This window comes from Schistocerca serialis, chromosome 5 (assembly GCF_023864345.2).
Source record: "Schistocerca serialis cubense isolate TAMUIC-IGC-003099 chromosome 5, iqSchSeri2.2, whole genome shotgun sequence".
NCBI lineage: Eukaryota > Metazoa > Arthropoda > Insecta > Orthoptera > Acrididae > Schistocerca > Schistocerca serialis.
This window is the reverse complement of record NC_064642.1, coordinates 314,632,617-314,649,606: the sequence shown is the minus strand read 5'-3', so window position 1 is coordinate 314,649,606 and position 16,990 is coordinate 314,632,617. Positions and strand designations below refer to the sequence as shown.

Genomic DNA, 16,990 nt, shown 5'->3' with positions numbered 1-16,990 from the left:
TGTAACTTCAGATACCTGTAGATACAGTATTAGGTTCTACTCTCGCATTGTCTTCAGGGATTTCTCACAGACTTCTATCCCAATGGATTGGCTGTCAGATGCCAAATTCTGGTTGATTATCCTCAAGTCATCTGTTGAGGCGTCCTGGTTCTGCACTCATTCATTGGAGAAACATGTAGTTTATGTACTCAGATTGATATCTCTGTGGTCTTGAAGAGTTCTTGTGCTGTTTTGACCAGTTGCTTCATCATGTGTTACAGAGATATCGTGTGTGTGTGTGTGTGTGTGTGTGTGTGTGTGTGTGTGTGTGTGTACAGATATTGACTGTGAGTGGGCATTGATTTAAATCAGTGCCAGTTTGCAGTCAATGACTGTAATTCCTTTCTGTCATGAAAATTAGGGAACCTTTCTTCAGATAGACTTTCCTGAATTTGGGGCATTGACTTGTTTTCCCCAATCATTTCAAAGTGAGCCATGTGAACTAGCTCTTTCTGCTGCAAGTGAATATCGCTGTTGGGTTACTGCCATCCTAAAAATAGGCTGTAGTACTATAAGTAGGTTTCCATGTTTCCTGCATCAGCTTTTTTCTGGTTCCATTTATCCTGGGAAGTGGGAGTAACAGACTCAACCCCATTCCCTTATTCACTGCCTTGGAAGGGGTGGGGTCTGTTTAACCCCTTCACTCTAGAGTCTTTTCTTGGAAGTCTGTTTCCAGGCCTTTTAATTCCCTCCATTTGTTGTTGGAAGCCATTGTCTGCCTTCCTTTTTTCTCTAATCTCTTAGACTTTTATTCCTTTCAGTGCAAGGCAAGGCTTCGATCCGAATCTGGTCCAAGGCAAGGCTTTGATCTGAATCTGGTCCAATCTTGAACTGGTCTATCCACAGATCCAGTTGCAATAACAGCTTTCATTGGTTCGGCCAGGTATTTGAGATAGCATCAAGCCCCTCAGTTTCTAAATTGGTTTCTGTGTTCTCCAATTTTGTCTCAAGAGAATTGAGAATAGTTCAGGTTGACACCAGGGGAGTCCCCACCAGTGTAAAGCTAACTGGTCAGGGAGATTGTCTGTATCTCTGAGGCTCCATTAACAACACAACTTCCCGTGCCCCACACACCCCTGGGCATGGATCGCTTGGGTGCTGCCAGTAGCTATTCTACTGTCAGCATAGCCCTCAGCTTCATGCGAACATGTAAAGCTCTCCTCCCACACAGTCAGTGCTAAGATAAGGTGGTGTTTCCAGAAGAGGAATGTTCATCTTACCGTGCATATATTTGAGTTGCAAAAAATACCGAGGGTATCGCATATTAATGTGTTACATGTAATGAATAAGCCGGTTTTGTGTCTTTTTTTCCCCCTCCTGTAATTTTTCTGATTATTATTTCCTACCTATTTGAAATATGATTTGTTTGAAATTGTTAATATAGTATCTAAAGTTTCTTGGTCATAATGTGCTTTTGTTATCATCATTCCAAGTTGCATTGGTGTTGTTCATTGTGACGTCACCAGTTTTTACTTGCTAAATTTCAGCTCCATTTAGGTCTTATAAGTCTCTTTTTATAATCTGTCCGGTTTTATATATATATATATATATATATATATATATATATATGATTACACGTACATTCAGTCAAATATAAGTAACATGGGAAATTCAACACTTAATAGCATTTCTCTGTTTGTGAAATGCACAGGACTTAAACCAAAGAATTTGGTTCAAAGGTGTATGCTTAGACCTACTGGGCAACTCAAAAATTTCACAGAAAACTTGGAGTACACAAGAGTATCAAATAGGAAAAGATCTTATTGCTTTTTCATGAGAGTCTTGATATAGTTGTGGTTGAATGGGAGTTTATAATCACAAGACACCTTTGTCTTCAAGTACTACGGCAATAAAATCTTTGCAGGACAAATGTGGCCAGAATACTACGAAAAGTTGCTAATGATTAAAACATCTTGTCCTTTTCATTTAGTGTTCAGTTAGATGACATCACGGCTTAAAAGAATTGCTTCTCTTAGAGCAGTTTTCATAAAGAGTAAGGATGCTTTTTGCTAGCATAAATCAGTCTTTTGGCCCCCATTTCATATCATATGAAATAGAGATTGTGTGTGCCATCTGTATAGAAATTAACTCATTATTTAAGATATCAGCCCTGTTCGTAATGTATTTAAATTTTTCTGTTGGACTCCACAGTAGTCTTAAAGGGCCTCATCTTTGTGTTGCCTAATTTTCTTTGCATGGCATGCAGTAAAAGTTCAAAATTTGGGTCCTGACTCACCATGTATCAGCTTCTGCGTTTCTGTGAACTGTCGGTGCTTAATGTCATCTTATCATGTGGTAGTATTTGTAGCATGCTGTGTTAACAAGAGTTTACTTGATTGTTTTATAACTTTGTAATGTATTGAAGTGTAATACTAGTCAAGTAGTAAAATGGAGTTTAAAAATAGGTTGTCTTTGCAAATAACAGTAGTAAAAATATAAAGTTTGTTAGTGACAAACATTTTGAAAATTTGCTCCTTACCACTATATCACTCAAATGACAATAACAGTTTTGTTGGAAATGACACAAAATGATGTGATGGATGTAACAGTCAACTCTAATTTATGGCAGACAAAGTGAAGATTATTGCTTGTTCAGATGGTACAGAGCTATGTGTGAATCTCACTCTCTTGCTTAATCTCAGTATCTTGGGTATGCAGAGGATGATGATGTCATTGTGCTTGTGACTTGCTGAATGGTGTCATTTCTTCATTCCCTGAATTTGTCAGACTAATTTTTGCACATAATATCAAAGCAGTGCATGGTAATGAGAAGGAATTCTTTGTCAGTTATCTGTGTTAGTCATTGGCTATGCTTTCAAAATTAGATGCAGGGAAGGTTTCACAAATATTATGAAGGCAGGGATTATGTTAATGAGTGAAGAGGTGATGGTGTTCTAAATCTTTAGGGTAAAAAATAACAACTTTTAAGTAACAACAATCAGGCTGTGTGCACTATCCAAATATCCCTGTTTGTTGTGTAATGAGATAAACAGTTGGAAACATACCAACCAGTTCCTGTATCAACCAGTTCCTCTTCAGTTTCTAGTGGTTACCTGTTACCAAACTTTTCACTGTACATTAATGTTCCTTTCCGGAAACATCATCATCTTACATCATACATTAAATGAATGTTTGCAAGTACCTGTAACATGTAGCACACTGTATTTGTGTATTTTTTCTTTTTTTCTTCAAGGTAGCACTATTCAGCATCATTGTGAGATTTCTCAGTTTGATCCTATACCATATGTGTAATTTTGATCTTTCGTATTTGGGACACAGTGCACAACACACAGTTTTGTAGCTGTAGAATGAATTTATGTGCCACTGACCGATTTAATTTGCACTGTGATGTTTAGTTTTTGTTAAGCATTTGTATGATAGTTTGTTTGTGTTACTGGTGCAGGCTGGAAATTGAAAAAGAATTGCAACTGTAGTTATGATTTCACTGACAGAAGGTATCTTTCAGCAAACATATTGTTCAGTATGGAAAAAAAAAAAAACACAATTGATCATGATGTTTTCCCGTATGACTGAAGATAGTTCGTTGTTGAAAGCAGACAGAAAAAACTTAAAGCAGCAGAAATGTGGCTTTGGAGAAGGCTAACAGAGCCCAGCTGAATAAGAAAGAATATCCAGTGTAGAACAGGGGAAACTCATAGCATCTATCCAGAAAAAGGAACACTGAGCATTTTTTATCATTTATTTAGATGCAATAAGTATTTAACAAGTAAATTGGAAGGAACAAACTTGGAAGGGAAGGCAAAGACAGAAAATAATAAAAGATCTATGGGCAGTATTAAAATTATCGAGAAATGAAGAAAACAGAAAATAGATGAGTGGCCAGAGCATCAAGGCACTGCCTGTGGTGGTGGTGGTGGTGGTGGTGGTGGTGGTGGTAAGAAGAAGAATAAGAAGAATAATCATTGTGTTATAGAACACAGCAATAGCTTTACTGAAGTTCATTATTGTATTTCCTATGTTTTCTGTTAATTTTAACTTACAAATAATGAAGAAAACTGCAACTGGATGTGATGGTAAAATTTTACACTTGCGAAGAAGTGTGACTCACTTCAAATTGCTACCTGGTTACTCTGACGAGTTCTACATGAATGATTGCTCGAACTGCTTCTTGTGACAGCGTGACTGCCAGTGCATGTGTGGCTACAGTGAAAGAGGCTAGATTGCTTCTCGTTCTCCATAAGCCTCACAGTTGATTGAGTTTTATGTATTATATTTTATGCATTTGAAAGAGAGTTACCTCAGGGAAGAGAAATATGCTGTTATCCAAATAAAATTAATTTCATGCAAACAAGTTTGGCGTTGACAAAAGCTTCTTGTTATTGAGTTTCTAGAAGATATATAGCAGTAATTTTTCACTAATGTTTTCAAAATATTGAAATTAATTATTTACAGCAAAATGGAAAAGTGGCAGAGACCAACTTCGGCAAAGATCAGTTGAAGTTCCAGAGAAACGTAGAATCATATGAAGCAGTACTGACTCTACAGCTTCCGTAAAAGGAAAGCAAACATATGTTTATAACATTTGTACATTTAAAGAGAGCAAATGAATGTTGTCAAATCAGGCAATGCTGAGGAAATTGGATTAGGAAATAAGGTTTTAAAAGTAGAATCAGTTATGCTATTTGGGCTCAAAATAACTGATGATGGCCAAAATAGGGAAGATATAAAATGCAATAAATGAAAAGCACCAATTTGCTTTTGTTCTACAATATTACTTTTATTGTGTTAATCGGTTTTCGGCTTACAACGCCATCTTCAGAGATTTTCTGAGTATTGTTACCAAAGAAGTTGCAATGTTTGCAAACATTGAAAGAGAAGTAACTTTCTCATTGCATTACCACCACACTGTCAAAGATGTTACTTACTGTATGTTTCTGCTTCAATCTAGATGTTACTTCTCTTTCAATGTTGTTTGCAAACAGTGTAACTTGTTTGGTAACAATACTCAGTAAGTGTCTGAAGATGGCCTTGTATGCCGAAAACCGGTTAACACAATAAAAGTAACATTGTAGAACAAAAGCAAACTGGTGCATTTCATTTGTTATAATGTTGTTCTACCAAGAACCAATGAAAGATTCTGTTAACATGAGATAAAATGCAGACTGCCAACAGCAAGAAAAGCATTATTGAAAAGAATAATTTGGTAACATCTAATATGTAGTGTGTATGGAAAATTAAACATGAGCAATTTGCAATTCAGAAGATTAGAAGATTTTGAAATGTGGTACTGTGGAACAATGTTGAAGGTTAAGATGAGTAGTAGAGATGGGCAAAACGGTTCTTTTCAGAGATCGGATCAGAACTGTTCACTCCTTGAAATGAACTAGCTCTTTTTCATGACTCACCACTCATTCACAATAGAAAATAAATGGAAGGCACATTGCCCTTTAAACTTGGTTTATTCCAGTACTATACCTGTATTTTGATCTTATTGATCCTATTTTGAAGTAACACAGATAATGAGTAAGAATTTTGTATTGTTTATTGAAATTTCCACGATATGACAAAGTTTTTGATTATTGATTTATTTTGCATTATCGTGGTTTTTTGGGTGATCAGAAAATGTTGTAACTTGAGATTTACATTAACAATATATTTGGCTATAATGTATTAAAATTTCATTAACCTCGTACAAATACATTGCAAGCCATATATTTTTAAAGTGAACGTTTACTTCCGAAGACGCTTAAAATCGCAAAATCCGTACTACAATAAGAAAAAAATATATAAATTTGACTGTAAGACCAAAGTGCTGCATATAGCCTTCCACAGAATAAAACAAGGAAAATATTGGTGTATCACATTTTGCTATACATTTATCGGTTCGCTTATAATTAAAGCGTAAATTCGAGTGTCCATAATAAAAAATCCTATAGTAAGAGGAGCCGTCAGGAACCTAATCTGATCAGTTTAAACAAATAAAAATAAAATAAAAACAAATGATGTATACATATCATAATTATGTAATATACATAACGGTATTACTATGAAGAACAATATCCAGTAGAGACGAACTCCGATGCAGAGGCGCTGAGTCAAGCAGGTCGAGCCGCAAGCTGTATTACTGCGTGAGCTAAGACCACAGAGACTCAGAGTGACACCTGAGTTGCTTTGCTCAACGCTCTGGCTAGAGTCGAGAGTGGTGGGGTGAGCATTGAGCAGGCGAGTTCCGAGGGTGGGGGTACAGGTGAACGGCCACCAGTCACCCGCTCCGAGACAAATCGTCCGTTCTCTTGCGAGCAGATTGTTGCAAGTAGTTCTTATGTTCTCCGCACTAGGAGACTCTCTGTCCTGTTGCTCGCATCAACTGCCCAGAGGGCAGGACGTGCGACAAACGATCGCCGACGGAGTGCGATGCTAAGTTAAGGTGCGCCAGACACTGCACGCGGCAGAGGAACCACAGAGATGGCACGGCATATGTGAAACACAAAATCCAATGGGGCACTGCACAATGCAGGCAGCCAAGGCAGAAGCAGGGCAGAGGCCGGCGCTGGCTGTGTTGTGTGGCGTGCAGTGTGCTCTGACCAGCAGAGGCCCCACTGATCTGCTCCGACTCTATCTCTCTCTCTCTCTCTCTCTTTCTCTTTCTCTCTCTGTGCTGTGGGAAACGTTTGGAGCAACCGTTCTTTTTTTATGAATCACTGATTGTTCACTCCTTTGAAAGATTCAACTTTATGAATCAGTTCAGGAGCGGATCCCCCATCTCTTATGAGTAAATGGAATAACAAAGGAGGTGGTACTGAATTGAATTGAGGAAATTGGAAATACATGGCCCAACTTTACTAAGGGATTAGGTGATAGAACACGCCCAAGGCATCAAGGAATTGAGCAGCGTTTTATCAAAACTCAATACATGCAAAAAAGTAAATTTTCATGGAAACAATTTTTTTAAATGCCATACACATATACTAAGTACATAAACAAAGTAATGTAATGTTTACACAGCTTTTGTAGGCATATATCAAATATTTTTATTGGAGTACAGGGATAAAATTTCAAAGTTTTGTCAATAAATGCAAAGTTGCAGGTTAAAAGTTTTGTTGATATATATGTCCAGAGAGGTTTTTTCTGTTGCATTTTTTCGTTGCCATTACTTAAAAGAAACATACTTAATTGCACTTTTATGCAAAATGAACACTAACACTTCAGTGTCACAATTTTTCATAAATATTTGATAATCAGAAGTACAGAATAGCCAAAAAAGGTTATTGAAATACAACAAAATATACTGGCTACAATAATATTAAACTGTAGTCTGTCTTTACACATCCCTGACATTGGTTGAAATGTTGCTGCACATTCAGGTACTCCTTCGCCCTCTCTTTTCCTTAGGCTGATTTTATCAAAATATATTTTTCCTTTGTGCCTCCTTCCTGATGTTATGGTGATGTCAATGCGTATTTTAGTAACAATTAATCTTGGTCAGTTTTGTTTAAACTACTTGACAATGAAAAGTTGTGATATCAGTGAGATCAGCAGCTCTGTATTCTTTTCTTCCTGAGGCTTTTGGATTCACTGGTATGTCTGGTATCCCATGTGAACAAGCAGTTGCCAGCATTCTCTTATTCTTGTTGGATTTCTTGTATGCTTTCACTCTCAACTAGGACTTCCTGCAACCTGAGCACCAAGTTATAGGTATACTCTTTTTCTGAAACACTTGTATTAACTTCCATTTTGTAGTTAAACAGCTTACTCTTTTACTGCAAACTTCGTCCTGACAAAGCTGGCTCAAACGGAGCAATAATCAGTAGTTAAAGTTGTTATATAAACCACTAATTTCTGTCATCGGTTCTGCAGAAACATCTGTCAGATTATCGTTGACAATGACTTACTACGTTATTGTCCTGCCTTTAGGTGTCTCAGAAGCAAAGCACAGTTTGCACATATTGACTTTCGGTTTAACTGACTGAGAACAAATATAGTTTTTTTCATAAACTCATAGTTTTCAACACCAAAGATCAAATGTTGACCAGAAGATTTCAGCAGGTCATGCATGGCAAGAAGCTTGATTCGTAACTACAAAAATCTGAATTTTGAAAAATTGGGGCAGTTATCAACTTTTGGAAGAAAAAAAGTTCCTTAATTGTCAGTTTGTTAATGGAAGTGGGGGGGGGGGGGGGGGGGGTGAGAATTGTAGAGTGAGACAAATGCTTGAGTACAGGTTCAGATAGATGTAGGATGCTTTAGAGATGAAGAGGCTTGCACAAGACAAAATTAAGCATTGAGAGCTGGATCAGACCAGTCTTTGGACTGGAGGAAGGGAGGTGGCGAAACCAGTTGCAATATCACTATCTTCTCCCTCCTGCCCCCCCCCCCCCCCCCCCTCCACACAAACACACCAATTAAATCCATCATAAATTAATCCAGAAAATTACTTGCATAATCACATAGGCTTGCAGTGTGACTGACTGCATGATTAATACATCCCAGAATAGATTGCACCTTCTGAGCAGCTTTTTGTTCTCAAACTATTTTTATATTGTAGAGCACCACTATCCATTTCTGGCTTACAGAATACATTGACTTATTTGAAAATTTCATTGTAAATTAAAATGATTGAGCAGTCATTGCTACCACAGCATTTTTAATGTATTTGTAGCAAATATTACAATTAAATTTTGCTTGTTGTTGGACAATAATTACCTACGTGGGTGATCCTTTGGTTAAGAAGTTAGTGATTTTTTAATTATGTTTTCTACATCAGATTTCAAAAGTGGTGTCACAACCAGTATTTCTGTATCACCAAGTTGGCATCAGGTGATCTGTTAAGAAGAAAGAGGAGGGAATACTAAAATACTAGGAAACTAAATCACAAATCAAATTAACTTATATTCACAACCATCCATACAGTACTTGAATTTGTTACGTAGTAATTTTGCAATTGAAGACTCCCAGAGAAGAGCTTGCAATGTAAACATATCTGCACTTAGATTGTGGGGACTGAAGGTGACAGTTGACTACATAGTATAAAGTTGGTAATAGGTATATTATTAAGAAACTTCACGATGTAAAACTGATTTACCTGAGAAGGGTTTCTCACACTCAATTGTGCATGGTGAATATTCTTAATCATATATACACTCTTAACACAAAAAAGAAAGACACACCACAAAGTAATTATTCAAATTGGATGGAAATCAGTAGATGTAATGTACAAGTACATACAAACAAATGATTTCAGGAAAATTGGATGATTTATTCAAGAGGAACAGCTTCATAAATTGATAAAGTCAATAATGTGTTGGTCCACCTCGGGCCTGCGTGAAGTTATTCAGCTTGGATTGATTGTTGTTGGATGTCCTCTTGAGGGATATTGTGCCAAGATTCTGTACAGTTGGCATGTTAGACCATCAAAATTCTAGGTTGTTTGAGGGTCCTACCCATAACATTTCAAAACTTCTCAGTTGGGGGGAGAGCCAGGCACTTTGCTGGCCAACATAGGGTTTCACAAGCACGAAGACAAGGTACAAACTCTTGCCTTGTGTGGGTCAGCTTTATCTTGCTGAAATGTAAGCCCAGAGTGGTTTGGCATGAAGGGCAACAAAATGGGGCACAGAATATGCTCGACATACTGCTATGTTCTAAGGGTTCAGCTTTGTCTGGAGATGTCCCAGGCAGCAGTGAGATGGTAACCCAATTGTCGCTTACCATACGGCCAGACATCCAGGAGTGATGTCTGGGATGACATTTCATTTCATAACAGGACACCTTTGGTTGTTATCTGCAGCACCCACACAGCACATCGGTACTTCAATGGTATTCTACATCCCGTTTTGTTGCCTTTTGTGTCAAACCATCCTGGGCTTACATTTTGGTAAGATAATGCCCGCCTACCAATGGTGATAGTTTTTACTGCTCGTCTTCTTGCATGCCGAGCCCTACCTTGGCCAGCAAGGTCACCGTGTCTATCCCCAGTTGAGAACATTTGGATCATTATGGGCAGGGCCCTCTAACTAGATCAAGATTTTGATGATCTAACACACCAACTGGATGAAATTTGACAAGATATCCTTCAGAAGGACATCCAGCAACTCTATCAATGAATGCCAATTGAGATAATTGCTTGCCTAATGGCACGAGTTGAACAGACATGTTATTTATTTGCTCAGTTTGTGAACTCTTTCCTCTCAAATTTTTCTGAAATTGTAATCATTTGTTTGTCTGTACATGCACATAACATCCAATTTCCATCCCATTCAGATAATTCCTTCATAGTGTGTTATGGTTTCTCCCTCCTTTATCTTAAATTGTATTTGCAATTTAGGAGTTAACTAGATATTATATAGTCAGTGGTAGCCTTTAGTCCCAACAATCACACTGCAGATGTGTTTACATTGTGGGCTCTTCTGTGACCTCTTCGGGTGAAGAGTTACTTAGTATAATGTATTTAATTTGTAATTTAGTTCCTTAGTATTGTACTATCACCCTTTTTTCTTTTCAAACAGGTCATCTGATCATAAGGCATAACTGGTTATGATACCATTTGTGTGACCTGTGGCAGAGATATAATGACACTCTTGTAACATTCTTATATAAAATTTTGCTAGATTGTTGTTGTTAACATTGAGGCAGTTTGCTTAGTCAGTTGTGGATATCCTCTGTCTGTCTTTTGGTCTGCTTTCATTAAATAAATGTTCCTTGTGACTGTAAAGTATGTCAATTTTAAATTGGTAATGGAGTTGATTTGTTGGTATGTCTTTCACGATTTGCGTAAATAAACATCTAATATTTAGAATAGGTAGTTATTTTCAAGTAACACTCAGCATGAAGTAAAGAGTATTATTTCCTTGTGTAGAATCACAAGTCCCTTTCACATGGAGAAATATTATAATGCTATATTAAGTACTGTGTAAATGTTCGGCAGTCACTCCTTTAAAATAATGGAAGGCTTATCTGAACAAATATTGTGTGGTTTCTGACTGATAGGGCAGAGGTCAAACCCCCCACGGAACGAGTGTTTTGTGACAGTCTTGCTGACGTCAGCAGGTCAGTGAGTGTATCAGTCATTTCTGCAATAACGCCACTTGGCCTTCGAGGAGTCTTTTTATCATTTAAAAGATTTCTCATTTCTGGCATGATGTCAATTTTTTCATATTTTATTATTTGTATATGATGACAAATACAGTGAGATATTATAGATAATTGTGTAGATTATTTTGTTAAATGAGGTAGTGACGTAAACTGTAGCATACTTGCACATCAGGAGATACCATATGTCAAACTGCTCAAAATTAAGTGGCACTGATTTTCTTGTTAGTACAAGATATCCCTTTATGAAGAAGCTAACAGGTGTGCAGAAGGCTTTTGAAATCGGTGATATCACAAACCATGCTTTTAGGCCAATACCCCTTTTCCCCGTTGTGGTTAATAAAATTATTTAAAAACGTAGTCTCCCTACAAAGTAATAAATACTTCTGTAGTGATTTTGTACAGTTTAATCATATCATTTTGTAATCCACTAGAACTAAGTTTCTGTAGCTGACAAGAAAAGCAGTATGAAAGAATTTCTGGGTGTACTAGTAGTAGTAGTAGTAAATAAAATACCTATTGTGTTAACATAGATTTTATAAACTGTGTAGAAAAGTTCTTTGATTGGTGAGATAAGAGAAAGAGCAATAAAGTATCAGGATGTTGTTATATTACAGCTGAAAATCAAGCTTTGAGTCCGTTACAAATTGATTTTGTACCCGTTTCATATTTAGACAGTAGGTGCTCTGTTGTTTGTAGGTTGCACAGGTACCCATAATCTTATGATCAACCAATGCAAGGTATTAAGAACAAAAATATTGTTGTTATGTGAAGAATGAGTACAATTTATGTATCTTACGGAACATATATAAGAGTGAGAAAGAGGTGAAAAAATAGGTTCATTCAAATACTCATGAGCAATAGTGTCTACAATAAGGGAAATGTTGTGCAAAATTAAATTATGTAATAAAATTAAGAAAGAGCAGTGAAAAAATTGAATAGAATATGCTTCAAAAGGACTTTGTATCGTGGGCAACAGAAAATTAAATAATACAAAGGCAGTACCACAGAAGTATCCATATAAATAATTTAATGTTTCATAATCATTTCACAGATTATCTTGGAGCTATTTCCGTCACTGTGGCAGCTCTGCTCTACTTTTAACCTGTTTTGTTGTTGTTTGTTTGGGTTTCAGTTCAATACATTTATGCCAACGATGTTTATTGCAGATATAACTTGGTGTAAGACCCATGTTTCTTGTCTTTCTAGAGTTTGCTGTGTTTCCTGTCTGCACAATGGTAACTGTATAACTGTAAATGTAACTATGTTCCCGGCTTGGCATTTGTAGTATTTTTGACAGATCATTAACTTATAGGTAATTTTATTTCAGGACAATAGTTGTGTAGCTAAACAGCTGTATATAACAACACAATCATTTCACACATTTCAGGATTTTGCTCCTGTTCTTTCAGCAGTGAGTACAGTGTCAACATAGCGTGAGCAAATGATACTCTTGTTAATCTCCCTGCAGTATTCACAATAGAAAAATCCAGAATCATCAGATTACTCTAAATGTCTCTCTTTTCCTAACAGTTTATTTTTCCCTTTCGAAAAAGTTATTTCTGCTACAGTAGATTGTATTTTTGTGAACTAATTTGTTAAATTGTTTAGGATTATATGACATGAGATTAGTGTTGAGTGGACTACAGCCTTGTTCAAAGTATTTCTTGTGGCATTTACTGAATTTATATTGGGTTAGCAAATGAGTTTGTTCAGGGTACTAGGTCATAGTGATAGAATGTGTTTTATATACTGAATAAACTAGAATCATTTTTGTCAGCTGTTGTCTGTAGCACACAACTTTTTAGTCATTTCTTTAGTAACATTTATAAATTTGTGAAGCGAATCCCCTGTCTCCTTTAAAAACAGTAAGGGGGCGTAGTTTTGCGGTATTTTATGCTCTAGATTATTGTGAACAATTCATATATCTGGTTAAGTGATCCTTTGGCATTTATTTTAATCAGTTACAAATGGCACACAAGTGGTTGGTTTTGCTATATTCAGTCCAAGTGGAACTGAAATGTTTTCTTAAACAGCAAGTACCAATGTTAATTCATCCCACAGAAATATATATAATCATCTCTAGATTGCTTCTCGACATTTGAGATATTTTTTTTTTAATGCACTTTGTAAGGTGACTGTTAGGAATGCATCACATTCAGATCTCCAAAACATCATTTGACAGATTTTTATTGAATGAATTAATCAACTGCAGCTCAGTTTTGCAGTTGTGTAGAACACACGATGCTGACACTATCATAACGTTTGAATACTGGAAATATGCAAATAAGTTATATAATATCATTTTGATAAGAGTGGATAGGAATGAACTTGCACGAGATAATAGACCGAACAAACTTTTTTGCAAGCCCAGTATTAAAGTTTGGAAGGAAGGAAGTGGTTTTGGGTGTTACTTCTAGTTGCCAAGAAGGCCATTAGAGACAGAATCAAAGATAGGATAAGACAGGGATGTGATAGGAAATAACACCAGAACTTAGTTTCTATAAATATCCATTTGTGGAATATATAAGCAAAAATTAAGCTGCGAATTTGTTAGTGTTCCTCTTGGTTTCTTTTTCATTTCCAAAAAACATTGTCCTGGTGTGTTTTTTCCCCATGAAGGATGAATTAGAGATTTGTATTTCACTCAATGGAATAATCAGCACACATGGGCTTCTCAGATCTTCGTACTTGGATTCAGAAAGTTATGTAATCAGGTTTTGTGGAGAAAGTTACAGACTGAGGTAGCCAGTACATTTAAAATTTTGTTTCATAATCACATTGTCAAAAATAACTTATTCTTTATTAATTTATTATTAATTTATATTTGGTCTTCTAGAGGTGAAATTTACGGTGCCATACACGTTCACTGATGGAGCACTTAATCTGGGAGATGCTGGAAATCTGTGATTATCCTGGCTGACTAGCCATGACTACCTCATATACAGGAAAAACTACAGCTCCTATTTTGGTCAGCATTGCTCATATGCAAGGATCTGTAATTTTTCCATACCATTTGAACAACGCAGTTCTTCAGTACATGCTTCTGCTTATAACTGAAAATGAGCTGCCTTTGCAACACTTCAAAATAGGTACAGTCAGGGATCCTTTGCTAATGGGAATTTCTGCCATTCAAGAATGGTGCTTGCACCCCCCCCCCCCCCTCCACTGCAGGTCTGCGTGTCCCACACACAGTACACTAAACAGTGTGATTACTTCCTTGCTTGGAAAAGGAGGTGATTGGTGGGAAAGGTTAAAAAGAAAGGACTGGTCACACTCACCCAGAATGAGAACCACCACCATGTAGCGAAGAGGAGACCAGAAAACATTTTCAGTGAGCTTTGCGTCCTCTCATCCTCACAACATGTGGGTCTGTCACATCCTGGGGTGTGGGTGGCTTTCCCTTCCCTTCCCTTCCATTCCACTCTCCTCTCTTTATGAAAGAAAACTAGGATATGCCACTCTGTGCATTTTGTGTGTTCACATCGACAGTATTAAAAAGTTGGTATCTTGAAGGCAAGTACTGCTCAGAAATTCGTCTCCTATTTCAAGACTTGTTATTTGAGACTCTTCACAAACCTTCCTCCTGTCTTCCTCCTCCCCCTTTTCCTTCTCAAATGTGTGTGTCAGCTTTTTGAGAGATTATACACCAATATCCCAAGCACAGAGATTTTCTTTCTCGAAGATAATGAAGTAGTTAATTGAACATCTGGTGGTAACTGACCAAACACATCTTAGTGGATGGATATAGCATTTTCGTATTGCATTCATCCCTCCTCCTGCCAATCACTGGCTACAATGTCAGTGATCTTAAGCATGTCAGACAACCACACTTACCTAAAAGTTATCACTAGCAACTGTTTATGGAAGTCTTCATAAATACAGCATGGGTGGAGAAAATACAGCACTCTGTTTGACATTGTGTACACACACAAATGTACATGGTACTGGCTGCTGGCTGTGTCTTTGAAATGAACACACTTGCTTTGTATGATGCTCTTCAGTCAGTCATGCTTAACTTTAAACTAAGACATATCAGTTAATAGCCAGAGTATGGTTGTACAATGGTGTGTTTCTATAGTTTTTACAGGGAGAAAGATTCTGTCTGTATTTTTGGCATTGTTGGACAGAATCTTTAGAGGCTAGTGTATAATGCTGGCAACAAAAGTTAGGCATTTCTTAGACATTTATTCAGAATCTGGTGTTAGTACCTTGTCAGGTATTCTTTTGATTGATGGCATCTGAATTTCAAACCATCCTTCTTAAAACTCCGAACACTTATTTTAATTGTGTAATGTTGCAAACATTGTGGATTGATATAGGCTCTGCATTCATATAAAATACTGATGCTTATAGTTAATTGTGTAAGTTTTATGTCTACATACTTACTGTCTTAAACACAAAATTGAAATTTCATTACAAGTGACAGGTACATTAGAAAATGTGCCTGAAGTTTTTACATCTCAAAAGTTGTGTATATTGATGCTGTTGGTGCTCATTGAGAGAGCTGCATACAGCTAGTGCACATAGCCCAAACTTTTCAGGAGGAATGACGTAACTACTAACAATTATTTGCATGTAAGAGTTTGTATAGCTTCATTGTCCTGTTGTGTTCGCTGTTTAACCCAACTCACTCATGGCATTAACTTATATGGAACTAGTGTTGTTGGGATGCACCATGTAGTAGCATTGCTGGATGATTAGCATGGTAGCAGTGTGTCACTGTACATATGCAAAAAAAAAAAAAAAAGAGAAGGCACTTAAAATCATTTTTATGCGTATTACAATTCTTTCCACATATTGTCCCTTAGGGAACTCTCTTGTCTTGGAGATAAATGAATGTTGGTACATTTTTGAATACGTGAATACAAAGAATTTGAAATTAACAAAATGAGGAAAAGTTATTTTCCAAATAGGTAGATAAAATCAAATGGGATAAATCCTTAGGTTTATTCCTCTGCTATTTGGGAACACTGTTCTGAATAGACTGGAAGACATTTTTTATTAAACTCCATTCACAAACGCTCTCCTGAATTACCTATGCGCACAAGATCTTATGAAATTGGTAGTTTAGAATTGAACTATGCTAAAGTTTGTCAATACAATTCCAGCCAACAAAATGAGTGTGGACCCTTGTTACACTTTGCACATTTTCTTTAATAAACAAGAACCTCATGAGACTTCTGCACGAATTATAACAAATTTTGTTACTTCCTTGGCCTTCATATGTTACAGTGAATCACTGTTACTTTGGAAATAAATGTTTTTGTGTTGATATTTATGCCTGTCTGTTTTGAGTATTTTTTTCAATGCTAATTGCAAAATAATCAGTGTTTTGCATTGCTTCCTATAACTATGGTTTTATTTCTATTTCCTAACTTACTTTTAAACTAACTGGGGTGCATTTGCAACACATTAAACTTTTTAAGTTTTTCATTCACACATTGTAAACATTTCTGCTGATTTTTCTTTCTTGGAAGTGTTTTTATACAGCTAATAATCATTTCTCCTTCAGCTCCCCTGCAGGAAGGGTTATATGAGAATTATTTGTTATGATTTTTCTTGCCACAATATAATGTTGCAAATGGACCTTAGTACATGTGATGTAACATTGTATGTACGTTCGGCATTTTTTGACAGAGCCGAGCACCGATATCAGCCAAGTTGGTGGCAAATATGTTATCTGTGGCTGGTGCTGATCACATTATTACAATGGATCTCCATGCATCTCAAATACAGGGATTCTTTGATATCCCTGTAGATAATCTGTATGCAGAACCAGCTGTTTTGAAATGGATTAAAGAAAACATAGTAGAATGGCGTAACAGTATTATAGTATCACCAGATGCTGGTGGTGCCAAAAGGTTAGTTACAGTTTTTTGGGTATTCTAGTTACAGTATT

The 16,990-nt window shown here is 36.6% G+C and overlaps 1 protein-coding gene across 7 annotated transcripts in view; it reads left to right on the top strand.

Annotated features, from left to right (window-relative positions):
• LOC126481442 (ribose-phosphate pyrophosphokinase 1) overlaps positions 1 to 16,990 on the top strand; it is an 81,769-nt gene that overhangs the window by 59,327 nt on the left and 5,452 nt on the right. For 6 of the 7 annotated variants that reach the window (XR_007587561.1, XM_050105200.1, XM_050105203.1 and 3 more), the window contains one exon: positions 16,729 to 16,952. Coding sequence is in view for 6 of the 7 variants with exons in the window: in XM_050105200.1 (XP_049961157.1) it covers positions 16,729 to 16,952 (224 nt within the window). In the remaining variant the exon portion in view is untranslated. Of the gene's footprint in view, positions 1 to 12,478; positions 12,503 to 16,728; positions 16,953 to 16,990 lie in introns of all 7 variants that reach the window. The other variant, XM_050105202.1, reaches the window with a different exon arrangement.